General features: G+C 39.1%; 2 protein-coding genes and 1 long non-coding RNA gene across 13 annotated transcripts in view; 2 read left to right on the top strand and 1 right to left on the bottom strand.

Moving 5' to 3' along the window:
- The first annotated feature begins 481 nt into the window (after positions 1–481).
- Positions 482–12,160, top strand: LOC144054724 (ADP-ribosylation factor-binding protein GGA2-like). Of its 9 annotated transcripts, XM_077569960.1 has the most exons (17): positions 1,102–1,394; positions 1,599–1,624; positions 1,838–1,922; positions 2,452–2,527; positions 3,653–3,751; positions 5,263–5,386; positions 5,468–5,568; positions 5,659–5,739; positions 5,833–5,964; positions 7,494–7,698; positions 7,778–7,957; positions 9,283–9,329; positions 9,416–9,519; positions 9,615–9,748; positions 10,210–10,379; positions 10,464–10,574; positions 11,579–12,160. In XM_077569960.1, exons 5-17 carry the CDS (start codon positions 3,668–3,670, stop codon positions 11,687–11,689), a joined length of 1,584 nt encoding a protein of 527 aa, XP_077426086.1. In that variant the 5' UTR covers positions 1,102–1,394; positions 1,599–1,624; positions 1,838–1,922; positions 2,452–2,527; positions 3,653–3,667; the 3' UTR covers positions 11,690–12,160. The 9 variants fall into 9 exon arrangements, with proteins under 9 accessions (XP_077426082.1, XP_077426084.1, XP_077426089.1 ...); XM_077569956.1 differs by lacking the exons at positions 1,102–1,394; positions 1,599–1,624 and adding an exon at positions 482–940; XM_077569958.1 differs by lacking the exons at positions 1,102–1,394; positions 1,599–1,624 and adding an exon at positions 484–940 and having other exon boundaries at positions 7,494–7,662.
- Positions 12,046–26,106, bottom strand: LOC144054722 (3',5'-cyclic-AMP phosphodiesterase 4C-like). Its single transcript, XM_077569950.1, has 16 exons — positions 25,434–26,106; positions 24,005–24,142; positions 23,379–23,506; positions 23,118–23,300; positions 21,766–21,805; positions 21,244–21,314; positions 20,834–20,996; positions 20,205–20,298; positions 19,973–20,130; positions 19,712–19,810; positions 18,217–18,381; positions 18,011–18,110; positions 16,794–16,948; positions 15,971–16,093; positions 15,627–15,809; positions 12,046–13,944 (listed from the first exon to the last, which is right to left on the bottom strand). Exons 1-16 carry the CDS (start codon positions 25,473–25,475, stop codon positions 13,171–13,173), a joined length of 2,616 nt encoding a protein of 871 aa, XP_077426076.1. The 5' UTR covers positions 25,476–26,106; the 3' UTR covers positions 12,046–13,170.
- The window catches only part of LOC144054731 (uncharacterized), a 44,116-nt gene continuing 35,479 nt past the window's right edge, over positions 18,208–26,844 (top strand). For 2 of the 3 annotated variants that reach the window (XR_013294706.1, XR_013294705.1), the window contains exons 1-4: positions 18,208–18,327; positions 20,187–20,265; positions 20,860–21,014; positions 25,445–25,557. This is a non-coding gene — a long non-coding RNA (uncharacterized LOC144054731). Of the gene's footprint in view, positions 18,328–20,186; positions 20,266–20,854; positions 21,015–25,444; positions 25,558–26,844 lie in introns of those variants that run through there. The other variant, XR_013294707.1, reaches the window with a different exon arrangement.

Here is a 26,844-nt window from a genome sequence, read left to right on the forward strand (position 1 = left end):
CCTTCATTTTTTTTTTTACCATCAACTCATTCACTGCCATTGACAGTTATAGACGTCAAATATTCATTTGTACTATTTCTATTAGTTTTAACATTTTTTTCCACTTTTGTTAAGAGTATGAAAACCTAGAATCTTTTTTTATTGTACATTTAGAACAGATATAAAATTTGTGATTAATTGTGAGTTAACTAATAAAGTCATGCACTTATGATTGTAATTGGCAGACTCTCCTAATCTTTAATTATAATTAATCGCATGATTTCAATAGTTAGCTCACGATTAATCATAAATTTGATATCTGTAATAAATGTACAATAAAAAAAAATCTAGGTTTTCATACTCTTAACAAAAATGGGGAAAAAATTGAAATAGTTCAAATGAATTTTTGACGTCAATACCCGTCAATGGCAGTGAATGAGTTAAACTGTCATTTCTAACTTCCTACCTTCTTTTACTTTTTCCCCTGCTTTCTTCTTTCCTTCCATCTTTCCTCCACCCTTTCATCCTTCCTTTCGTACGTTTTCTCCTCCCCTGGACTTCTTCCTTCCCCATTCCTTTCATCACGTGTCCTTACTTCTATCCTTCCTTTCATCCATGGTTCGCTCCTCCCTTCTTTTTGACCATAATTTATTCGCCGCCTAACGGACCCCATTAGGACAGTTTCAAGCATAGTTAGTAACTTGTGTGCGAAAAAGGGGAGTAGCTAAGTAGGCCAACTCGTGCGTGGAGTGTACACAAAGTGTGACGAGTGAATGCGGTGTGAGTGTCACATGTCGCGGGCAAGCCAGAGTGACATCGTTGCTTCCCACAAGTGACACTTCTCACACTCTCGACACACGTCGACGACTACCTCTCGTAAACGAACCCGGACGTACGTGCAGCAGCAGAAAAGCGGCCATGGCGAAAGACGGCGGCCATCCAACTTTGGAGTCATGGCTCAGTGAGTAGACGGCACTCGGAAATGTATCGCATCAGTTCATTTGACTTTGGTTGCTTTCCGGGTTTTGCGTTGCTGTTTGGACGCATTGTCAGTGAACGCATCTCACGGCTTTCTTTGTGCTTACGTCACGACTCGTGACATGCATGCATGTAAATATTCTGTTTGTGTGACGGTTTGATTGCGAGTACAGTAACGACATAAACAATTATATTTGTTTCACGCGTTTATCATCAATAGGCGTTTTGTATCGGAAATATTGGTGGAAACGGGAGACGCTTGTAACAGGAAGTTGGTACATTTAACACGTGCGCGTGCACTTTGTGCTCGTGAAAGATGGGCGAACTTTCGTGATTTTATCAAAAGATTTCGTCAAATGTGTAAAGGCAATTAATTAATATGATTAACACACTTAAAAATATACTATGTGAAACCATCGGTCACTTGAACTAATTAGGTAAAGAGTGATTGGTTCTGTACTTAATTATTTAAGTGATGTAATTTCCCAAGATATAAAACAATGCTAACGTACAATTAAGCTTTTACTTGTGTAAATGGTTTGCTTACTCTTGTTTAAACAACAAAGAAACTATTCTTAAATTGAGAAATTGTATTTTGCGTAAATACCTCCGGTAAAGTCGTAACTATGCTCTTTCCCAAGAACGAACTTCAAACGAGTAGAAACAGGTAATGTTGATAGGTAGTTAAAGTGTAAAACATTTTCTACAATAAGTGACTTATTAAGAGAAACAGAATTTGCCAGAATGGTGACAGCACCTTAAGGTATCTTTAAATAGTGTCTTATATTCTCACTTACCCATTAAATTGAGTTTTTAAAATTGTACAGGTAGTTATAATTGCCTGATGATAATCTCGGTTTAACACTTTTCACTTGTCCAGACCAGGCAACAGACCCGAACAACCAGGACGACAGGTGGGACTGCATCCAGGCCTTCTTTGAATTGATCAACAAGGAGGCTGATGGGTGAGCAAGGCGTTCAAATGAGATCTGAATTGTTGTTGATGTTTAACTTTTCTCGCATGGGCTCACACAATCGGTTTTACGGTTAAAACGCAACAATGTTGCCCCACATCCATGTTGTCATAGACTATTGCCGTTATGACATCCCATCCAAATGTGAGGAGCGATACAAAAACAGCTTCTTCCAATTTTGACTTGTGTGTAGATCTCAGTCATCCATCTTTGTGTTGTGGGTAGGTTTTCTGTAGACCACAATATTGAGGCTTCCGTCCTTCTCTAACCACGTTTATAACACGTTTTGATGTCTTCCTGAGTGAAACTGATGTTTCTTTAAAAAAAAAAAAAAAAAGAGCACAGGTTTGTGTACAGTAGATATAAATGTATCTGGTAATGTTCTTTTTTTTTTTTTTTTTTTTTTTACTGATTTTAACGGTGCTGGAATCTGACCATTGGAAAGGTTCATTAATAATCATTTTAACATTGCCAGCATATCCGCTACATTATACGGTATATCTTATTTTGTTTATGTCAGTCCACAGGTTGCTCTCAGTCTTCTTGCGCATAAAATCCAGTCTCCCCAAGAAAAAGAGGCTATTCAAGCTCTGACTGTAAGTAAGCAAAATCCCAGTGTATTTATTATTATTATTTTTTGTCTGTTAGGACCTCAGTTCATAGGCGCTTGTTCACATGCGGACACTGAAGGTTTTTAACTCTGTTGCTAACCAAAACAGCAGCACCGAAGCACACTAACAGTTTCGCCGATGAATTCATGTGTGGAGTCTGACTGCATGTTGTAAATGAGTTCCCTGCACGTTATCAATTAGCATTCAAATCGACTCTGCCGTTGGATCACTCCACAGTGTTGTAAGAGATCAACCAGGGCCGTGTTGAAAGAAATCTTTTACTCACATTTCAAAATAGATTTGCGAATAATGATGAAACCTAGCTACATTCTAATGCTAATTGCTGCAAAATGGAAGCAGATAGAAATATACTCTAATCTTTTTTTGGTAGGTTCCATGTTTTATAGCAATAGAACACAATAGTCTGTGGGCCTTGCAAAATCAGTCAAAATCCAGTCAAACAGCCGGGAGCGAAGGGGATTGCTTCAGTAAAAATGGCTAGGAGTGGTGAATGAGATAAATAAATCTATTCCTTCATCTTTTTTTAAATTTTTTGATTAGCCAGAAAAGGCTCAATCACTGTTTGTAGAAATACAGTCATTTACGTTAATTGACGATTCCATATGGTCATTAGTGTCTCATGTTGGACCCAAAGGCAATAAACTCACTTCATTTTTCATTCACATCGTGAGTTCATTTGGATGCGGCTCTGAAACTGAAATCACCTCAGGAGGTGGTCTCATCTCTGAATTCTTTTAGCATTATCACATATCCGCAAAATGGCCTCATCAACTGGGAGAGGTTGTGTTTTCTCCATGACTCTGAAAAGGATGTATCAGGACATATGGAAGCGTTACTTTCTATTTGTACATATCTGGGGTCTGAGAATAATATGTGCGACTAACTTTTATCACGTTGACCTGAACATGATTGATTTCTGTTGGCCATCCGTATCCCATGTTGTTCCACTTTAAGTGTCACCCGCTGGATCTTCTGACCACTCATGTGATATCCAGTGATACGCTTCTGCTAGCAATTTAGCCAAGATGATGCACTATTAGCTTGTTCCATTCAGTTGGGGGTGAGCGGTCGCTGCTGCTTTGTTCCCAGGTTCTCGAGGCGTGCATGAACAACTGCGGCAAGAGGTTCCATGGCGAAGCAGCTAAATTCAGATTCCTCAACGAGCTCATCAAAGTACTGACGCCAAAGGTAAGTTTGTATGTAGTTCAGAAATTAACATTACGGTTGGAAACAATGCGATTTGGGACGCTGGTCGGCCTCCTTTGTATTTTGAAACCATTTTACCAAAGCAAATCATAGAAACAGAAAAACAGTTGTACCTTGACTTTCGATTGACCCGACTTAAGAGTTTTTCCAGTTATAAACCGTTAATGTCATGATTCTTTTGTTTAGATTTGCGGGCAAAAATTAGATTTAACAGGCATTTAATGATGGGAGAAAAATTCACAACAAGCAGCACTTTGTTTGATAGTAGTAGGGCTGAACACTTAATCAAATTCAAATCGACATCGGAATGCAATTTTTAAATTGTAAAGACTGCAATTTGGGGGCGAACAACCAACTCTGCTTCATTTTGGTTAATTGGTAGTCCAAATGCTGTCATAGTGAGTGCTTAGAAGACTGAAAGTCAAAATGTTTAGTGTAATTCAAGTCGATAAACTGTCTTTCATATTAATTCATGCTTCATTTGCCTTTATTTTAGCATAAGCCAACTCTGTAAGACCAAAATACTTGACCGATATTGGTTTTTTATATGAAACAATAAAGACTTAAATGGAAAAATAAAACTCACACATACAGATCCTAAAATACAGGACCCAAGTGACAATTACAGAAACGTAGCAACTTCATAGAAACTGATAACTTCAACATCACAAGGGACATAGAAACTGTATCGCAACCACAAATGTCATCACAAAAGGACATAACAAATTGCATAGACACTGGCAACTTCATCATCACTAGGGACATAGAAACTGTATAGCAACCACAAATGTCATCAAAAAAGGACATAACAAATTGCATAGACACTGGCAACTTCATCATCACTAGGGACATAGCAACTACAAATATCACAAGGGACATAACAACTGCATAGCAACCACAAATGAAATCACAAGAGACATAGAAACTACAAAAATATCAGAATAGACATAGCAACTGCATATCGACAACAAATGGCATCACATGGAACATAGCAACTACAAATATCACAAGAGACATATCAACTGCATAGACAGACAACTTCATCATCACTAGGGACATAGCAACTGCATCACAACCACAAATGTCATCACAAGGGACATAGCAACTGCATAGACACAGACAACTTCATCATCGCTGCATAGACACTGACAACTTCATCATCACTGCATAGACAGACAACTTCATCATCACTGGGAACATAGCAACTACAAATATAATCACAAGGGACATAGAAACTGCTTAGCAACCACAAATGACATCACAAGGTGTATAGCAACTGCATAGACAGACAACTTCATCATCACTATGGACATAGCAACTGCATAGCAACCACAAATTGTATCACAAGGGACATAGCAACTGCATAGACACTGACAACTTCATCATCACTAAAACTCCTCACACCAAGATGAACTATGTATGACTTCATGTCGTTCAACACTTAACGCGTTTCTGTCAGTTTCATTCTGACTTGGTCAACTTCCTCTGTGTAGTACTTCGGTTCGTGGACTGCCCAGACGGTGAAAGATAGGCTGACTCAGGTACTTTATGGTTGGACACTCTGGCTCAAAGAGGAAACAAAAATTCAGGAAGCCTACTCCATGCTCAAGAAACAAGGTACAGTACAATGCCGCAAGTTGTCTCACATGTTCACATGAGGATTTTTTTTGCACCCTTCATGCAATGCGCTTATTTTAGGGATCATTAAAAAGGATCCCAAACTACCCGATAATATCATAATGGCCCCTCCACCTCAAAGAGCCACTGACTCGGTCTTTGACCAGGAAGACAAAGCGACGGTGTGTATGTGAACGTTGGTTGTGTGTGTGCATCAAATTACGTTTCCACCATCACTGAAAAAACAGCCATCCTTCTTTTACTTCCTCCAGCTCCTAGACAGATTATTAAAAAGCGGACGTCCCGAAGATTTGGAGACCGCCAACAGGCTTATTAAAAGCACAATGAAAGAGGTGAGGCCTCATAAGATGCAATTTAGCACACGGCCATCTTTTTTTTATTTACCGGTAGTTAAACAATTGTTTGTGTGTGTGTGTGTCCTTAAGGAGCAGGAAAAAGCGGAGAAAGTGTCAAAGCGTGAATTCACTCTGAAGGCGGTGGAGAGCAGCACCAAGCAACTCAGAGAGATGTTGGACAAACACACTGAAGCAACTTTACAGCCCGGTCACCAATTAAAAGTAAGATTACTGTCATTCACCTGCCTACCCTTGCACAATTGCAACATGAGAACTATATCAAAATATTAATAATAAAAGGTGAGTTTTACCATTCTTTCAAAAGCAGAATCTTTATAATTTTTTTTTTTTTTTTTTACAGCTCTTGTATTATATCGCTTTAAGTTTGAAATTTCCAAGGGATGTTTTCTACTGAAACCTCACAATATATTTACTATACATTATATGGGCTATAAGATGCACCTGATTGGTTTTTATTCACAATATATCAATTGACCAAATGTGTTATTGGAAATGAATAAAATAAATACATTTTGATGACCAATTTTAGGGTGGAAAAAAAAAAGAGCTAACAGCTTTTATTAATCAATGAATCTGTTGATTTTTTTGTCTATTAATTGATTAATCATATACAAAATAGATTTCCATTACTGTATTATTTTAGTATTGATACTGAAATTATTTTTTTTTTAATCAAGATTAGTGAACTGTAAAATAAATGGGCTATGAGATGCACCTGATTTTTGTAAAAAAAAATAAAATAAAATCACAATATATCAATTAACCAAATGTGTTATTGCAAATGAATAAAATAAATATATTTTGATGATCAATTTTAGGGTGAAAAAAAAAAGAGCTAACAGCTTTTATTAATTAATCTAAGGATTTTTTTTGTCTATTGATGAATCGGAAAAAAAATAAATACATTTAAATTTCCACCACTGTGTAATTTCAGTATTGATACTGCAAAAAATATTTTTAATCAAGATTAGTGAACTGTAAAAAGAATGAGATGCACCTGATTTTTGTAAAAAAAAACACAATTTATCAATTAACTGAATGTGTTAATTGAATGTGTTAATTGGAAATGAATAAATACATTTTGATGACCAATTTTAGGGTGAAAAAAAGAGTTACCAGCTTTTTTGCCTATTAATTGATGACTTGGACAAAAATAATAATTTTAAATTTCCATCACTGTATTAAAACATTGGATTATTTCAGTATTGAAAAAAATGCCCAAACAGAAATGAATTAAAAATATTTAGTTACTGGTTTGGTCTGTCATATTTTATAAAATGGGCAAAAAAAAGTGGATTATTGTTTTCCGAGGTAAAAGCACATGTCTGCAAATTTTGATTCAACACAAATAAAATGTTTCCTTTCGTGGATTATTGCAAGAATCAGAGAATATTTACTGTTGAGTGGATAAAATTCAGAGTGTTTGGTCCATTTTAAAAGTTTCTAAATTATTGATTAGCAAATTAATTGATTAGTTGTCCAACAAATATTATGTACATTGCTCTCGATAATGGGCCGAATTATAGACGGTACCGGACCATTTTTTATTTCCGCCGGCCATACACTGCCCACACCTGTCTATTAACTACTAATATATAAATTTCAATTATCCAATCATAGGGAAAAACCTGCAATGTCCACATGAGGGGGAACAAAAAAAAATGTTCTAAAAGATCAGCTTCCTTTTTCTGTCGCGTTAATATTTAACAATTCCATCTTCTATATTTCAGGACCTGTATGACAGCTGCGAGCGCCTGAGGCCGAGCCTTTTCCGGCTGGCTAGCGACACGGTGGACGACGACGAAGCCCTGACACAGATCTTGGCGGCCAACGACGAGCTCACGCTGGTCGTGAACGCCTACAAGGAGCGAATCGGGAGGCGAGAGTGTAACAGGAGAAGTAAGAGTGAAGAAGCAGTGACGGAAAAAAGCGAGAGTGAGGCCGCACAATGTCAAATTAGCCAATGGCTGATTGATTCTTTGGCTTGTATGACCGAATGTTGTTGTTGTTGTAGCTCCCGCCAGTCCCCGACAGATCAAGAGCTACCACCTCATCGACCTCTCGGCTCTCGACTCGCCTCAGACGGACAGAAAAGACGACTCGCCTTTGGCGATGGACGACGACTCACCTGTTTTTTCCTCTTGTCTGGAAAGCACTTGCAACTCTGCTGCTGAGCAGAACCCTCCACAATCAGGCATGACTGCATTATTTTTTCCCCTCTCCCAAACTGCAGTGAAGCCAACTGAGGACAAATGCACACATTGAAAATAGAACAGAGGCTCAGGATTTTCTGGCTGATCAGCGAATTAAAAAAAAAAGATAAAGGAATAGATTTATTTATCTCATTCACCACTCCTAGCCATTTTTACTGAAGCAAGCCCCTTCGCTCCCGGCTGTTTGACTGGATTTTGACAGATTTTGCAAGGCCCACAGACTATTGTGTTCTATTGCTATAACACATGGAACCTACCAAAAAAGATTAGAGTATATTTCTATCTGCTTCCATTTTGCAGCAATTAGCATTAGAATGTAGCTAAGTTTCATCATTATTCGCAAATCTATTTAGAAATGTGAGTAAAAGAGATTTCTTTCAACGTGGCCCTGGTTGATCTCTTATACTCTACTGCCACCTGCTGGCCGTTTGTGTAATAACTACCATTTCTTCAACTGTTCTTTGCAGTTGAGAGGCTGCATCAAAGCCTTCTATATGCTTTAACATATATTTAAAAAAACATTTAAAAAAAACCTTATAAATACGTCTTTGGGACACTTAAAACATTTAAAATAGAACATATTTATACGTTTTTGAGAGCAAATGAGTTAAATAAGTTATTTTTATTTATTATTATTATTTTTTTAATACTTTCAGCCAATATGCTGTGGAACCTTATAACTTTATTGGCTTCCATAATAGCATAAGGAAATTCTTATTCATGTTTTTTTTATTTGGTGTGTTTCTTTTCTAATTCATCAATCGATTTTGGCAAAACAAACCGATCTAGAGAAACTTTTCTGACAACATATTACCATTTAAAGATGAATTGCTGTGTTGGGCAATTTGCTGCACATTTCTTTGAATCAATTTTATCATATTTTGGTTGCTTCTGTCATTTTCTTTCTCAGTCTAATGAAGAGCAAAACAACAAATAACTTTCGGGCTCAAACGTACACGATGGCATCTTGTAATCGTCGATTATCAAGCAAAAATGAGTCCTCCGTCGCTAGTTAGCTCAGCAAAGTAAAAACATACGCATGCAGCCATGACATTTTTCTAGTCACTGTCTACCAACAATAAGCTAACATTAGCTTGTCCCCCAAATAGAGCAATGGAGATGCCATACTTCAATATGTCCTCCAGGGGGCGCAAATACCCCTTCTATTGCCATCACACGTCATTATCCATTTTACCATAGAGACCCCACCGTCTTAATTATCCCGATACATGTAGCGCTGATTCTATTTATCATTTGTCATTTACCACTGATACATGTGTAACTTTTTCATACCTTTTGATTCCAGAGTTACTTCTTCTGTCTCCAAAGTCGTATTATGACGAGCTGATGCAGGTGAGACTTTGAACGGGGAGTTCAAGGCTTTAATGCAGTGGTTCAGCATCTCCCAAAAAAAATGCAAATACATATCTTTCCCACAGTTCAATGGAGTAGTCTGTCCGGCGAATGAGATGAGCGGCCCTTTGCTGAGATCTCGGGGATGTGGGGAAAATGGTTCTTCTACGGCAAATGAAATAAACATATGGTGACCTTGAAATGAAACCAAGACATGACACTTTTATGCACACGACAAGTTGACATTTGGCTGACATTGCCTCTTTTGTTTTTACTTCCTGACAGGTCACAAAATCAACAGTTCACAAGTTTAGGATCATGTTCAAATACCTGTCAACCAGCAGCACCTTCGGGGGACGGCGCTTGTCCGCAGCATGTGCTGAAAAATATCTTTGTTCCCATGGAGACCATCAAGCCTAGTACGTCTATATCTATCTATATTTGATTTTTAAATCTGACAGATGCGACCAGGTCATAAGACCTAAATATAATTTAAAAAATAAAAATATAATAAATATAAATATAAATAATTAAAAAATATATTATAATTAAAATGTGGATATAAAATATGTAAATGTAAATTATTTTTCACGTTTTAATTATATAACTAGTAAATTAATTCATAAAATCACTATTTTGTATATACACGCTATTGTGTATTTTGAATTAACCAAATATTTATTATTATTTGTAAGCCACTATCATACTATGCATAGAACATTAAAATATACTATAATGATTCAATGAAAATTAATGGCGCAAAAGTTCAACCAAATGTTTAAAAAACCTAAGAGCTCTTAAAAATTAATTGCAAATGTACTTGTATGAGTCTTTTCAAAGCCCCACATCAGATATAAGTCGCCTATACGTCTTTTCACAGGTCAGCTCGAACCCATCACCATATACGACCAGGGCGGCATCCACGTCTCTCTTCATTTCGCCAGGGACCCGCCGCCCGCTCATCCTGGCGTCGCCGTGGTCGTCATCTCCACGGTGAACACTTCATCCTTGGAGGTGACAGATTTCATCTTTCAAGCTGCCGTCCCAAAGGTGAAAACACCTCAAACACCAAAGTCTCCAACGAATGATGAGCACACTGTCAACTTCCCGTTTTATTTTTATTTTGTCCTGCAGACCATGTCGGTGAAACTTCAACCTGCAACGACAACACACCTCCCTCCATACAACCCCCTCCAGCCCCCGCCTGCCATTGCTCAGGTCATCCTGTTAGCTAACTCACACAAGGTGATTCAGCTCATGTAATTAGTTTTTGAAAAAAAAATTATAATGACCTCAGCTGACAAAGTTATACTGCAATTCCTCATGGTGAAGGCTTTATTAGGACACATGCATTTTCATAATGTTAAATATGGGTCATAAGTTTACATACATAGGAAAATGTAATACAAGGGAGTCCTCGAGTTATCGAGATATCTGGGTTTTCACCCATCAACTTTGTTTCAGTTTCCGGTTTGCGACGTGTGGGCCGCGTCCCAGTACTTGCGCTTCCGCCTGTGTGCCCCTCGGTTGCGCGTTCCCGTCGACGGGTGCGAGGCTGCGAGTGTGTAGTGTCTGTCTCAGTGTCGGAAGCATTTCAGATAGCCGAGAGACGCCCTCCAGCCGATGAGCGGGAGCGCGCGGTTGGGGGACGCAGGGGTGGGGGCGCGAGTGTTGGAACGCGGCCGAAAACGGCGCTGATGTGTAAAACCCGGAAGTCAGAAGTCCGCGGCATCTACCCCATTTCTGTTTATGTTAGAATTAGCGCCGCTCTGCGGTCCGTCAGCAATGAATGTCCGTGCAGAAACACGAAATATTGGTTCCGGCTTTCCCGGACGCGCAAATATGTTTTTTTTTTTTTTAAATTACTGTACAAAGTATTTTGTTGTAAATATCCACTTTAACGGTGAAATACGAATCGAAATTCGGGTTACATTGCCGAACTTGAACGTAACCTGAGGAACCCCCGCCCACCCCTTCGCCCCCAAGAAATACTAGGAATCATAGTTATACAAAACCCTATGTATGGAAACAGAGTTTTTTAAAGGTACTAATTTTACATGACAAATAATGAAGCAAATGAATTATAGACAAAAAAATTAGCTGCTGAAAATGTCTAAAAGGGTCACGTATCCCTTTTAAAAATTACTCGGCAGAGTTAGGTAAATTTTGATGCCGATAAAATTGTTTGACCTTGATGGAGTTGTGCACTCTGCCTGACACTTTTCATGTCTGGATCTTTGCTTCCTCAGTGTAAAATGCGTCTGCGCTACAAGCTCACGCTGACGCAAGGACGCCAACAGTTGACTGAGATCGGAGAGATACAGAATTTCCCGGACTGGACGTCTCTGATTGGCTGCTGAAAACGAAAAACAAAACAAAGAAGAACATTGGGTCAGCTTCAAGCGCTTTCAAATGAAAAATGGGGGATTTTATATGCATCAAAATGGACTTGAACTTTTCTTCTTTATGTGGCCTGTTACGGAGTTTTATCAGTTACACTTGCCAGTTAAAATATATTTGCTTTTAATACATTTGCAATATTCCCAAACATGTCATAAGGCGTTCGGCTTTAAATGAGTCTTGACACTGCAAGTTCTGAAGGCTTTTTTTTCTTCTAAAGAATTATGTTTGGGTTTTTACTCATGCATTTTTTGTCATTACTGCAGCTGGAATCATGTGGCCCCAATAACTAGCTGTGAAATAAAACACGACCAGATCAGTGTTAACCATCTGAAACGGTTTAATCTGTTCACATGGTAAATAATGATATTTGCTGACTCAGGAAAACAATATTTGTCAATGAAACAAAAAAAAATTAGGAATCAAATCAAGTAATTACTCTGTTGAGAGTTTTTATTTCATCTTGAAATAAATTTAAAATCATGTTGATTTCTTTTTTTTGAACACAGATTCATATTTAGCAAAGTAGAGGCTCTGTTGTTACCACAGCGAGCCTCGATTACCTTCTTCTTTGGGCTTTAATATTGTTGGACCAGCCTGACACCTCATATTGTATCCGTACTTCCTTGCTTGAGTGCATATATTCAAAAATGTTCAGGTGTCTTTTTATTTATTTTCTCTTGTCTGATAATTCCACACAATTATATTTTATTGCAATATAGATTCGATTATCCTAACAACAACAAAAAAACAATTGCTTGGAACTTGGAATTGCTTCTTAGATCTTTTATAAGTCATTGGCGAAAAGGTAAAAATATTTCACCTTGATTGATCATATTTATTATATGACATCAGAAGATTAAAATACATGTTTGTTATGTACATATTATGTAACAGAGGTGATAAAGTGCCAAAAACTTGTCTTTTTACAAAAACAAAAAGTTGATTTGTGGAAGACGGTCACACTCTTGAACCCGGGACCCACAATCCATTGCTTCATGGACGACGAGCCGCCGTCGTAGGTGAGTGAGTGAGTATACCGGGTGTCGTTAACTTGCCTGCAAATCATTAAGTGATGACATTGATTTTATTTCTTGGCAGTACAGCACTGCCACTTTGTGAAAACAAGACGGCAGACTTCACTTCACTTCTGGTGGTCAAGGACGACACAGAAGACGATGGCAAGTATAGTCGGTGATCTCGGGAGAACAGGCACAAACTTATTTTGCATGTATGTGTTATTTTGTGACCCGTGTCCGAAGGTCTGTAAGAACAGCTTGCGGTGCCGCCGCCTCCTGCGAGAGGTTCCGCCCACGAGTCCACTGACCTCTCAGCTCAGACGTGTTCGAGTGGACGGCGCGCGCGAGTGACAGGCTGACTCTCGCCCAATCCGCGTTTTCAATCTGCATCTTCTCGCTGATCATTTGCTTTGTATGGCCCACTAACTCTCCTCTTCTTCGTCGTTTCCATCCCCATCTTTCTCCTCTTCACCTTCTTCTGCTTCCTCCTCAGCAGTTTCTTCCTCCCCCGCATCCTTTTCCTCCACCTCTTCTCCGTCCTCTTGTTCCTCCTCGTTCTCGTCCCCCGCCGTTTCATCCTCCACCTCCTCGTCAATATTTCCCTGGGCTCCATCTTCCTCCTCCTCAACGTGTCCTTCTGCTTCATCTTCCTCCTCCGCATTCCCATCTCCCGCGTCCACATTTTCCTCGCCCTCCTGCGGGGCTCCGTCTTCATCCGGATGATCTTCATCCTCCGCTACTTTGGTCTCCTCATCATCTGCTTCCTCTTCCTTCTCGGTGTCGCCTGTCTCCTCTTCCACCTGCTCCTCTGCGGGGTTTTCTTCCTCTTCCTCTTCCTCTTTCTCGCCAGCCTCCTCATCCTCATCACTAACTCCGTTCTGCTCCCTGTTGTGGTTCCTCTCGTCCTCCGCCTCACTCTCGGCTTGGCCGTCAAGGCTGGGGTCTTTCTGACCGCCGCTGATCCTCTTGTGGACGTGGTTGCGGTTGTTGTGCTCCAGGTCCTCCAACGTGATCTCAAACTGGAAGCGGTCATGCAGCAAGTGTCTGTCCGGGGGAGGCGACGGCGACTGAGGCATGGTGGTCAGGTACCACTCGCGGTTCTCCTCCAATGTGTCCAGAAGCTCCTGGGCGTCGGGGTGCACCAGGTCGGCCCACGTCTCCCACAGCGGGTGGACGATGTAGTCGATGAAACCCACCTGAAGGGCAAAAGGACTGTGAATACGCGCTTGCATGCAAGTAACTCAAAATGTTATCAAAGCAGTGATGGGAAGTAATAAAGTAGAAATACTTTATTGTACTTGGGTAGATTTTTTTCAGGTATCTGTACTTGAGTATTTCTAACTTTACTTTTATTCTTTATTTTTTCCACCTATGCAGATGATGACGATGTAAATTGTAGAGTTAACTAGCTAGACTTGTAGGTAGTCACAAGAAGGAGTCATGCCATCTTACTTATGACAAAACTCTCAGGATTGGCACATACTGTACCTATAAATCGAGATGAGTTAAACAAATCAAGGCTTTGTGTGTGTGTGTGTTTTATTTATTTATTGATAAATTACTTTGTGTAACTCAGTGTTTGTTTGTGTCTTCCCCACACACTTCCAATTCCATCACTTCCCCATGGGTGAAGAGGACAGTAGAAAATTTAAGAAAAAAAATTGTAAAATAAGAAAATTAGTACTTCAAATAAGCAAAATTATCTACCAACAGAACAAGAACATTTTACTTAAATATACCTGAAATAAGAAAATAATACTAGGCCCCATATCAACCACAGCGGTCTTGAAAATAGTATTTTTAGACTAAAAACAAGTAATATTGACTTTTTTTTTTCAAGCTCTAATATATAAGTATTCGTTTGGCCTGGGTGTCAAGCAGGGAGGTATCAGGTCCCATTTTTGTTGCCTTTTGTATGACCCAGCCATGGATTGAACCCATAATCTCCCAGTCTGAGGGTAGACACTCTACCACTAGACCACTGAGCAGGTAGAGGAATAAGGAAAAATGAGCTTAGTAAATATAACAAAAAAAATCACTTAAATAAATTGCTATATTGCACTTCTGTCTGTTTTCATACTTGTATTTTTTTCCCATTTATCTTATTACTAGATTATGCAAAATCGTAAAATAAAATTAAAAAGCAATTTATGAAACCTCAGTTCAGGGCCTTTGATGTTAGTTAATAGTCATTTTAAAATGTGTTTTATGCCTCACAGTAGGCCGATTTAAAACTGTTTTTTAACACTCAGTGCCAAAACTGCTTGATCAAATAAGATAATTAAATAATAAGTATAATAAGCAGAATTTTCTTGTCTGACAATTACATTTTAAGTATGAAAAAACTTGTCAAAGCAAATTAAGGTTAAATTTAAGAAATGATATCATACTTAAGATTTTTGTTTTTACAGTGCAACTCCATTTTTCGCCAGCAGCGCTCTCACAAATGTTCCATGGTGAACCCTCTTTAAAAGTCTCCCATCACTTTTACACCAGCTGCTAACAGTAAGCGCAATTTGTTTATTGCCCGCTAATTAGGATATTTGGTAAACGAACAATCTGCGTAAACCATGTGTAACAAATCCACCGACAGCATGTGAAAAAGGTAACATGAATTTACGCCAGCCACTGTATTTGACGTCTCAGTAATTAGCATTTTGTCGGTTGTTAGCATTAGCTAAGTTAGCATTTTAGCAACATTTTTATTGTACATAATTAACGGTACATTTCAGAAACCTTTTTTTTTTTTACTCTTACATACAATAAGTACAGGAGTTAAATCAGTACTTTTACTATTACCAGGGTCTGTTTTTTTAAATACACAAGCATGTATTCTTCTTAGTCCAGCGTGTGAGTTTATTTTATTATTATTTTTTACCTGACTCTTCTCCACAGAGGCAGTGTGTTTGTCACACATGGCGCTAATCTCCATGCCGCGCTCCCTCTCCTTGTCGCCCTGGCGAAAGAACTCCTCCATGATCCTCTCCGTCCACTGGCGGTACAAGGGTAAGGTCTTGGTGGGGTTGCTCAGGTCAGCGCAGTGCACCATGTTCCTTAGGACCTGCAAAAATGACCTACATTTACAACCCAAGTTCTAATAGTTGGTCCAGGAAATGGTATCATTATTCCCAGCAGTTACCATTTTTGTTGTTGATTGTTACTCCATAGCTCCATCTATTGGATCTTGTGTTATTGGCAAAATGTTCAAATCTGGCAACCCACCTGAATGCGCTCGTTGTAGTGATCCAGCAGGAGCACGCCGGAGCTGGTTACCTTCTTCGTCTCCACCATAGTCTTCAGGTCAGCCAGCAGGGTCATATGTTTGGACATGTCTGTGGCCAAAACCTGGAGATGCAAATAAACAACATACAATTTCTCTCATTTTTTTTTTTTTTGCAACCATAAGGTTTTTCTTTTCTTTTCTTTTTTTAAATCAAGTTACACGTTATCCCATTTTAAACGTGGCAGTCTTAACTCATTCACTGCCATTGACGTCTATAGACATCAAAAATTTTAACTATTTCTATTAGTTTAACATTTTTTCCACTTTGCATGAAATTAACTCATTCACTGCCATTGAACAAACGTAAAAAATTCATTGGAAATATTTCTATTAGTTTAGAAAAAAATCCCCACTTTTGTTAAGAGTATGAAAACCTAGAATTTTTTATTTATTTATTATATAAAATTTGTGATCAATCGTGAGTTAACTATTGAAGTCATGCAGTTAATTACCATCAAAAATTTTAATCGCCTGACACGATTTTAAGAAAAAACGATTATTAAAAATTAGGGGCATCAGGCGATTACAATTTTAATAGTAATCAATCGCATGACTTCACTAGTTAACTCACGATTAATCACAAATTTTCTATCTGTTCTAAATGTACAATAAAAAAATAAAAAGGTTTTCATGCTCTTGTTAACAAAAGTGGGGGAAAAAATAAACTAATAGAAATAGTTCAAATGAATTTTTGACGTGTATAGCCGTCAATGGCAGTTAATGGTTATGCATCGGAGCACATCATAGCAACAGGGCACTAACGATATCGATGACGAGCTTGCGAAGGCTCTGCCGCTGCCGCTTGTTGAGGTTCTGGAAGATATCACAGTTGTCCTGGTGTAGGAGTTTGAAGCCGACAGCAAGGTGGTGGTTCTCCAGGACCGACTCGTCGTTGTACATCAGCGCCAGTTCTGAGTCTGCACATCACAACAGTTACTTGAATACCCTAGATTTTGATTGTGCAGATACCGATACCAAGTAAAGATACCACTAGTACAGTTGGTACATGAAATTTCTCTCCAAAAAAACAATGACAGATAATTTTAGGGAAAGACCTATATATTTTCCACTATAATACTTTTCCTTAAAATTGCATGAAATTAACTCATTCACTGCCATTGCCGGACGGCTATAAACGTAAAAAAAATCATTGGAAATATTTCTATTAGTTTACCTTTTTTTTTCACTTTTGTTAAGAGTATGAAAACCTAGATTTTTTTTATTGTGCATTAAGAACAGATATGAAATATGTGATTAATCGCGAGTTAATTAGTGAAGTCATGCGATTAGTTACGATTAAAAACTTTAATCGCCTGACGCCCCGATTTTTTAATAATCTTTTCTTTTTTTCAGTTCAATAACTGCCATTGACGGCTATAAATGTCAAAAAATTCATTTAAACTATTTCTATTAGTTTAATATTTTTTCCCCACTTTTGTTAACAATAATATGAAAACCTAGATTTTTTTTTTAATTGTTCATTTAGAACAGATGTATAATTTTTTTTTTTTTTTTTAAAGTTCTAGGTTTTCATACTCTTGTTAACAGAAGTGGAAAAAAATGTTAAACAGAAATAGTTAAAATTAATATTTGACGTCTATAACCGTCAATGGCAGTGAAGGAGTTAAACAAAAGAACCCGTTTAAATAGCTGCCACAAAATCAATTGTTTCCTCTCACGCAATTGTTCACTAGCTTTTAAGTTTCACATTTCGCTTTGCACCTTAATTGGTAGCAGCAGTAGTCCTGTTAATAGCAGTGTTCAAACAGCACCTCATTTGCATATCACCGCACTACTATTAATGGTATTGCCACCCCTATCATTATCTGCATTATACCCACTCCTATTACTCTCAACTACTCTCATTATTTCAGAGAGCACAATCTTAAACCTGCTCTGTATAGAAAATGACTTTGGAATAACTTCTCTTATGTTAAACCATTTGACAGTAATCACATTGTCTTAAATGTGGGACTCACTAGTGTTGATGAGGAACTGATTGGAAACTCCAGGATGATCAACATCGTGGATGGCGGCGGCAAAGAGGGCGGCAAGAATCTCCAGGTCAGTGAAGACGGCCTTAAGGGGGAAAGACCAAATAAGGAGCGTTCAGTTAACTCGAGTTTTTCCAAGTGAAATTCTGACTCGTGTTGACCTTCATCTTTTCTCTTCAAGTGTTACATACGTCGAGGGCCGGAGTGGAGAGGAGCACGTGTGTGGACTGGGTGACATCGGCAGCGTGGAGGCTGTTGTGGTACGCGACGTTGCCGTGGTAATGGTCCTCCAGTGTCATCACGTAAGTGACGAAGGTGTCAACGGGAATGCGGAAGGTCTTCAGCAGCTCTCGTTCCTTGGGGAGGTGACATTTTAGAAAGTACAGTGGTGCCTTGAGAAATGAGCATAAAATAAGCATTTTTGAGATACAAGTCGTCTTTTGGACGTTTTTTTTTTTTTTGCCTTCACTTGCGAGCAAAAATTTGAGATACCAATGCTAGATGGTGGCACTTAACTCAAGTCAACTCACTTTAATACAAGCAACTGTTTGGCAAAAAAACGACCACATAGCTTTGCCTTAAGAAAGTCAGCTTAGCTTAATGCTAACCATGTGAAAAGGCAAAGACAGGCTAATGAATAGCATTAGGTTTGTCGTGTTTTAAGCAATGGATATTTCAACACAAACATTATTAACTCTTTGACTGCCAAAAACGTTATATAAGGTTTAGTAAAATCATATGGAGGAGTGCCAAAGACGTTAAAAGACGTTTTTTTTTAAAACAGAGGTGAAACTAACCATTTTCTATTGTTGATTACTGAAAAACGGAATAAGGTAGAAACAAACTTTTTTTTCTGATGAAAGATGAGAGTCCAATCTTTCATTTGGTAGTATGTGTGTTTCCATAGTCCAAACACATAATTTTCTGTGGACCTTGAAAGATCAGTCAAAAATGCTTAAATCGGCTGGCACCCACGGCATCCCTTTTCTGAAAACGTCTGGCAGTCAAAGAGTTAAAGGGATACTTGAGTCATTGAGAAATTTTCAGCAATTATAATAATAATTTTTCTTGTACAATTAATACTTTAAAAAATATAGTTTTCCCACTTGCTGTCGACTGAAGATGACATCACCTGTGCTGAGGAAGTAGGTCACGACCAATCATGGCTCACCTGTTTTCTGAGTTTTCAGCAAACTGAGCCCTAATTGGTCGTTGCCTACTTCCTCAGCACAGGTTGTTATCTTCAGTCTTATCTTAACTCATTTGCTCCCAAAAACATATAAAAACATTCGATTTTAAACATTGCCGTGGTCCCAAAAAACGTATTTATACGTTTTCTATGCTAGAGCATACAGAAGGCTTTGATGTCGCCTCTCACCTGAAGAGGACGCTTACAGCAATGGTAGTTATTACATGCGCAAAAAAACGGCCAGCAGGTGGCAGCAGAGTATAAGAGATCAACCAGGGCCATGTTGCAAAAATACTTCTTTTTTGGGGGGGATGAAATTTAATTATAATCTAATGATAATTGCTGCAAAACGGAAACAGATACAAATGTACTTTTTTTTCCTGATGAAAAAAAGAGGCTCTAATCTTTCTTTTGGTAGGTTACATGTTTTAATAGTAGAAAGTGAATAAGTTAAATAAAACAAACAACAACAACCCTTATAAGCACAGTTTGCGTACCTGAAAGATGGTGTACATGGTGCAGCTAAGTGGTCTGTTGTTGGAGAATTCGGCAACTTGAAATATGTTGAAGCTCCACTTGTCCAAATCCTCCAACTCCTGCTTCCAAGCATACACACACACACAGACATGCAAAATACATTATAAAACCTTATTCAAGAAATTTACCACAGATGATCTCTGATTCTTCAGAGAATTATGCTTTTGACCAGTTCTTCCCAACAAAACATTTAAAAAAAAAAAAAAAGATTTCGCCGAGACCTTGGCGAGCTCATCCTCATGGTCCGTGTTGACCCCAAAGCGAGGCATGGAGGTGCTGGAGAGGCTGGAGCTGTGTGATAGTTTCCGCACGCCGCTGATTTGACTCATCGGCTTGTCTTTGAGAGTCGGGGAAGGGATCTCCTCCTCATTCTGCTTGTCTACACACATACACGCATAATGTTAAATGACTTATTTTGTTGGTCTGCTGTGGTAGGAATATTGCTTCACTCACCCAGGAAGGTGCTGGAGATGTATTCTGACACCTGGTTCCCTGAGCGACTCATCTCGGACAGGTGGGACAGCTCTCTGTTCAGCATCCTCTTGAACTGTAGCACCACATAGTAACACATGGTCACATGGTATGCCCAATACAATACCTGCTGCCACAACTAGTGAACAAATGTGAGTAACTGACACCCCTACTAATTTTGTATTTTGTTTATTTGCTGATCAGCGATTCTTAAGTTTGGCTCCCTCTAGTGTTTAAAAAAAAAATCTAGTTTACTATATTTTTGTGTTATACATTTCAGTTGTATTTCAAGTATCATAAACATTTATTTAGTTACTATTTTTAGAGTGGCATTTTGTGACATTTGAAGTAAATTGAGTTTTCAAAGTGAACCAGGATTTTTTTTTTCATTCAACCATTATTTAACCAGGTTTGTCCCATTCAGATTAAAAACCTCTTTTTCAAAAGAGACCTGACCTTACAGAGAGTACAGTGAGACAAATAAAAAAATTCACAATAGCACAACATTTTGGATTAAATGATCAATAAAATTGAATATGCAGTGGATTACTGAACATCCTTTCCTTTACTTTCAAGGATTTTGAATAAAGCTCAAATATTCTGTCCCTTACCTTGTTGGACGCCATCTCGCTGACAGAGCGGTGCGTCTGGATGGTTTCCAGCTGGTCCAGACACCAATCCAGTTCCTCCAGCGTGTCTAGGGCGAGCTGCTGGTACTGCTGGTCCGACAACGTGGCCCTGGGACTCACACACACTCCACCCAGCGGAGACCGCCTGAGGTCACCGTGGTTGGTAAGCAAGCAATTGTCTTGAATGGGGTAAAAGGTGCAATATAATATATAGTATTGTAAAACAAATAAAATACAATAACGGGCATGAAATAAACTATAATGAGACAAAAAAATAATTTGAATGCATTAAGAGAATTAAATACAAGCATAACATGTTGGAGCAACAACCCCCCCCCAAAAAAAGAAATCTAAATGACACAGCAATTATATGAAATAATTAATTCACTGACTTGACTGTTGGAGTTGAGACGTTGGCTAGGATGGTAAAATTGCTCCGCACCGATCGCAGACTGGCCAGAACCTTAAACATAATAATCACATAAATTACATTTAGAGCCAAAACATGGAAAAACATTCTTAACTCTTTGACTGCCAAAAACGTTAAATAACGTTTAGTAAAATCCTATGGAGGAGTGCCAAAGACGTTAAAATACGTTTTTTTTCAAAACAAGAGATGAAACTAACCATTTTCTATTGTTGATTACTGAAAAACGGAATAAGGTAGAAACAAAGTTTTTTTTTTCTGATGAAAGATGAGAGTCCAATCTTTCATTTGGTAGTATATGTGTTTCCATAGTCCAAACACATAATTTTCTGTGAACCTTGAAAGATCAGTCAAAAATGCTTAAATCAGCTGGCGCCCACGGCATCCCTTTTCTGATAACGTCTGGCAGTCAAAGAGTTAATGTGCCAAACTTAACTGTACATGTTTACAGTATAATATAGAAAGTACTCGTTGAGGCTCTACTCACCTGAGCAAAAGGGGTAACGATGAAGTCCTCCCCTGTGTGTCTAAAAAAGGATGAACATATGTAAACATTGATCCTTGAATGAAACATTACATTTCCTGGTTTAATTAGAATTGGTCTTCATGTGGTCCTTTTCATCATGATGTTGACATTTTGACATCATCAAACCAAGGCGACGTCTAACAATTGATTATCAATATCTCACCATTGCAGGTAAATAGTGTCACAGAGTGTTTTAAAAGAAAGTAGCGTTGTTTCTGGCAGCCATCTTGGTTTTAATTTTTCGGATGAAAAATGCTTTCCTAGTCCTGTTTTAGTTAAGGTTTAAAAAGGTTTTAGTCTAATTTGAAAGGGAAGGAAAGTATTGCACTTTTAGCAACTTATGTTACTGAAGCCAGGTGAACTGTTCATTTAGCACAAATGCTACATTTTCCGCCATGCTAGTCACTCAAAGATGGCTATAACAACGCATTACAATAATGACTGTACAAAAATCCCTGCATGTTTTTCACATGACAGTAACACACACATAGTTGACATTAGCGCAACAAAGCTAACTAACCTCAGCCTGAAGCTAGCTAGCAGCCAATTTCCGCCAGGAATGATTTGGAAAACTTTAGCATACTATGAAATTTATCACAAGCTGATTTTTGAGTAACATCTTATGTACAGCCATAGAAAAAATATTAGCGCACCTTTGTTTCTTCAGTTTTTTGTTCATTTTAAATGTGTTGTGACTGTGGTCGCTACAACTAAAGGTAGGCCTACATTTGTTTGGACAAAAATAGCTAAGACTTTAATTTAGGACCTGATATCGTGCCATTTCCCATAGTTTTCTTCATAAAAAAAATACTTAAGTTAGGTTTTATGTTTTATTTTCTGTCTGTTAGTTCCATGATACACTTTTAGTTATACCAAGAAATTAAATCAACAAGAAATTGTAAATTTCCATGACTATATGATCTATTTATAGGACTTGCTGTGACATATCTTTGAATGAACATCAGCGTGGTGAACTTGCATTTCAAAAGTCAGACAGACCAACTACCAACATTTTCAGTCAGTCTCGTCTCGTCAGTGAAAACTTGCACATCTTGTTTTAGACAAAAAGCAATGTTTACCTTTTCATCATCAGGTTATCCAGATGAAAAAAATAAAATGTCAACAAAATCATTTTGTCATCGTTGATGAAAACAACGCTGAAAGGCGTTTAAGTGACATGGATCAAACAACTTTTGGGAATGTTTTGTATGTGCATTCAAAAGTTAAGTAGGTCAAATTGTGCATTTTAGTTTCATGGACATACTTCACCCTTTTGGTGATTAGTGTTTAAACAACCTCACTCATCCTCTTACCCTTCGCTCGCCAGTGATGAGTTGCGCGACACCGTCTTGGGCGACATGTCGTAGTCTGAATCGGAGCGGTAGAGGAAGGACTCCCTCCTCTGGCTTTGGGGGAAGGACGTATTGAGAGTGAGTCCTGGACTCTGCGAGCCCAGCGGCGTGTGAGCGGGGGAGATGCCATTTTCTCCATCATAACTGTAAAATGTGTTTAAGGAATTGCGTTGGAGAAGTTTGGGCGATAGAACACGGAGGTGGCGGGGCGTGTGCGCAAACCTGTCGGCGTCAGCTTGCGTGATGGAGATGCGCGGCGGGATGCGGAGGGGCAGCGTTGTGGGACGCGACACGTTGCCAAGGACCTCTGGCGAGCGAGTGCGGTCGCGAGGGCGCAGCCAGCAGGGAACCTGTGACATTAACAAGTGTAAACAAAATGCAGTTTCTGTGGCTGAAATGAGTCAACCCAAAAAAATGTTTTGACTAAAATATATTTTATGCAGCCTCACTAGTTTAAATATGGTATTCTGGTTGATATTGTGTTAGTTTTTATCCATCTCAAGGGGCCATTTTGCCACTTGCTGTCAACTGAAGATGACATCACAGTTGCTCAGGGCTCATGCAACAACCAATCACAGCTCACCTGTTTTCTGAAGCTGAGCTGTGATTGGTTGTTATCTGAGCAACTGTCGACAGCAAGTGGCAAAATGGCCGCACCCTGAAATGGATAAAAACGACTGGATTTTGCTTCATTACTCATATTCCACAAATGTAATATTAATCCGAATGTCATGTTTAGACTAGTGAGGTCACATATAGCATATTATTATCAAGATTTGTTTAAGGTTGACTTCCACTTTAAGGCTGCCAGGCCAATCGTGGCGCGCCCGTTGTTATATCTTGACTACCTGTAGACTAGATGAGAGTCTCCTACTCCTCCCCCTGCGTAGCTCCGCCCCCAGCGTGGCCCCAGACGTGTAGGATCGGCTGTAGCGCGGCGACTCTGGCTTTTCACCCCCACCAACCGTTATGTGAGCGTCCACACCCTGTGAGACAACGAGGAGACCAGCTTCATGTTTCCGTGGATGCAACATACGACTGTCAAGTATATGAAAAGCTTAAAAAAAAAAAGAAAAAAGCCTGTGTGTGTGTGTGTCCATGTGTATCTGTGTAAGTGTGTGTGAGATAAGCCGCTACAGACGGGATCTCTTGGAGGCTGATCTGCACTGCAGCACAGTAGCAACAAAACACTTGGGGGGAACAGTAGCAGTTGCTAGGCAACCGTGCCGTGTTACTCCCATGCTGCGCTTCATGTTGTCGTCCAGAGCAGTTGTGGAAGGATGCTGGCACGCGTGCACACATCTAAATATACAGTCGCTCACAAAAAGGCACTCGCGAGTTTGATCAATAAAAGCCCGTTTGAATAATGCATGCTATCACGTCCTTCATCCGGGATGAAAGCATCTAAGTGGATTCCTTTACTTAGACCTTCACAGCGAGCACAAAGGAAGGTCGAAGTGTGTGAAAGTCACCAGGTATGCGTGTCTTTCACTGCAGACAGTTAACCCAAACACAGGTTATATAAGTGGATTTGAACTTTATTGACCAATGGGCACATTCAAATATTGACACTGTATTGGCTAGTTTGATTAGTATTCCGTTCCATTTTGCTCTTGTCTCGACGTTTGTTTACTCCATTCAGGAAGCTGTGCTTAATGAAGTCGGGTTTATACTTTGGCAATAATTTAGTTTTTTGCAAAGGTTTGCCATCACGTTTTTCCATCACGCCAACTGAAATGTATATTACTGCCGTTGGTTGGGAAGCTGTATTGTAGCTTAGCATCTCATGGATACCAGTATAAAGTATAGTGGGGCTAGAGATTAAAAAAAAAAAAGACTCGACTTAAAGATTTTTGACTAGTGATTACATTTGATGTAAATAGTTCCTGGTGAGAATTTATTGTATGTTTTATTTTTTTTATTTTAATGTTTGGAAATCCACCCATGTATTGAGATACGCATAGAATCATCTTTTATTTAATTAATTAATTTATTTATTTATTTACTTATGTATTTATTTGTATTTTTTATTTTTTTATTCATTACAAAAACAATAATCTTTTATTGGTGAGATGCACACCCTTAGCAGGAGTAGAAGAAGTATATTCTTCTTCATTTGTGTCTATGACTGAATAATATTATACTGCCTCCTGGTGGCCAAGGTGGGCACACGAGGAGCAGCACAGTAAATTGCAGCATTAACTCATGATTGCATAAACTGTTTCATGCTTCACATTCTATTTAGTGATATTGTTACTCTCTATTGTTCTACCTCACCTCTTCTCCAGTTACTGTCAGCACGCTGCGGCTCTTCTTCATCCTGATTGGCTCGTTCTGGGCCCCAGGGCGGAGCGTTCCGGAACCCAGGCAGCAGAGCAGGTGGAGAGCCAGGACCGGAGAGGTAACGGGTCACTCCAAGGTTAAACCTGGGTAGACGGGGTTTGGGAGTTACGGGGGTGGTTGTTTTTGGAGCGTCAAACCGGGTCGCCGTCTGCGTCCATTGAGGCTATACCAACATCTCAAGGTTCAGGCGGCTCAAACCGGACCCCTCGGTACCTCCTCTGAGGCTCCGTCTTTTTTGTTTTGTTTTGACTTGTTTTAAGGAGATTGACACACACTCCACAAAGCTCACTCCATGTTAGAGCAAATAAAGAGTTTCTGGCGTGAAGATCCACCAGCATGTGGTCCCGCTTGGGCCTGGTGAGGCAACAACACACCCCAGTTAGGGTCCATGATGTCGCGGCTGGGAGACTTTCGAAAAAAGCATATCCTCAAATCCGCTAATCCAACTAGGAATCGTCCTTGCATAGTTCCAACCTCCTTAAAATCTGTCCCTGGTGCAGTACAGAAGTCCAGAAGCGTGGTGGTCTGGGGTGACCTTTCGGGATGTCGAGCATCACTGGTTGGAAGTCGTCTCGGAAGGTCACGAGTTGCTTGAGCGTCTTTTCACTTCTGCCTGTTAGGGAGCAGCAAACAGCGTTCAAGGTTACTTTTAACATCAATTGCTCAAGCTTTTGCAGATATTGGAAGGGATCTGTGGGAAATGTCAACGCTTTAGTAGACGGGAGATAGGACAAGCGCGTTGACAATAATGCCATACAATTGAATAAAAACTTGCATGTAAGGAGGTGATTCAAATCAACCAGGATGTCTGCGCCGAAGATGTGTCTCCCTATTTCTCCTTAGGCAAGGTCGTATTGCACACATGCACAAGGGAGTTATCGTTTGCCTTATACAACTGGCGTCCCCAACCAGACATCTTGCTTTGTCTCAATGATAATACAATATCAGAGAAGGAGAGGGAGGAACAAGCTTTACTTTCTTGCCCTCAGTCTTAAACAAAAGATTGTTTAAGGTTGTAATTAGCATAGAATACATTTTATGATTCCAAAGGCATGTATTTTTCGGACAGATTGCAACGGCACTAATAAAAGGCTTCTTCAGTTCAAAGATTACATTTGAAAGATTACAGGGCAATAATTGGGACAGTGTGTATTATTTAGTGCCATTAAGTGGTGAACTAATAATTCATTTAATAATATACAAATAAATATATGTTCTATCACATCAATGTACATTTTTTATACAATTGTTGTTCTAGTAATTTCTAATTATATTACATAGCTTTTTTGGGGAGGGCTAAATATTTTTTTCCTCCGGTCCAGCCGTTTGTGTCCCTCTGCTTTGC

Source organism: Vanacampus margaritifer, chromosome 7 (assembly GCF_051991255.1).
Source record: "Vanacampus margaritifer isolate UIUO_Vmar chromosome 7, RoL_Vmar_1.0, whole genome shotgun sequence".
Lineage (NCBI taxonomy): Eukaryota > Metazoa > Chordata > Actinopteri > Syngnathiformes > Syngnathidae > Vanacampus > Vanacampus margaritifer.

What these genes read in the sequence shown, in the direction of transcription:
- LOC144054722 (XM_077569950.1), bottom strand. Translation starts at nt 25,475, where the DNA reads ATGAAGAAGAGCCGCAGCGTGCTGACAGTAACTGGAGAAGAG. An exon ending in GACTCTCATCTAGTCTACAG is followed by an intron (nt 23,507 to 24,004) that starts GTAGTCAAGATA and finishes TTAATGTCACAG; the next exon opens with GTTCCCTGCTGGCTGCGCCC. An exon ending in TCATCACTGGCGAGCGAAGG is followed by an intron (nt 21,806 to 23,117) that starts GTAAGAGGATGA and finishes ATCCTTTTTTAG; the next exon opens with ACACACAGGGGAGGACTTCA.
- LOC144054724 (XM_077569956.1), top strand. Translation starts at nt 898, where the DNA reads ATGGCGAAAGACGGCGGCCATCCAACTTTGGAGTCATGGCTCA. An exon ending in TCAAAGTACTGACGCCAAAG is followed by an intron (nt 3,752 to 5,262) that starts GTAAGTTTGTAT and finishes TCCTCTGTGTAG; the next exon opens with TACTTCGGTTCGTGGACTGC. An exon ending in CTCCATGCTCAAGAAACAAG is followed by an intron (nt 5,387 to 5,467) that starts GTACAGTACAAT and finishes CGCTTATTTTAG; the next exon opens with GGATCATTAAAAAGGATCCC.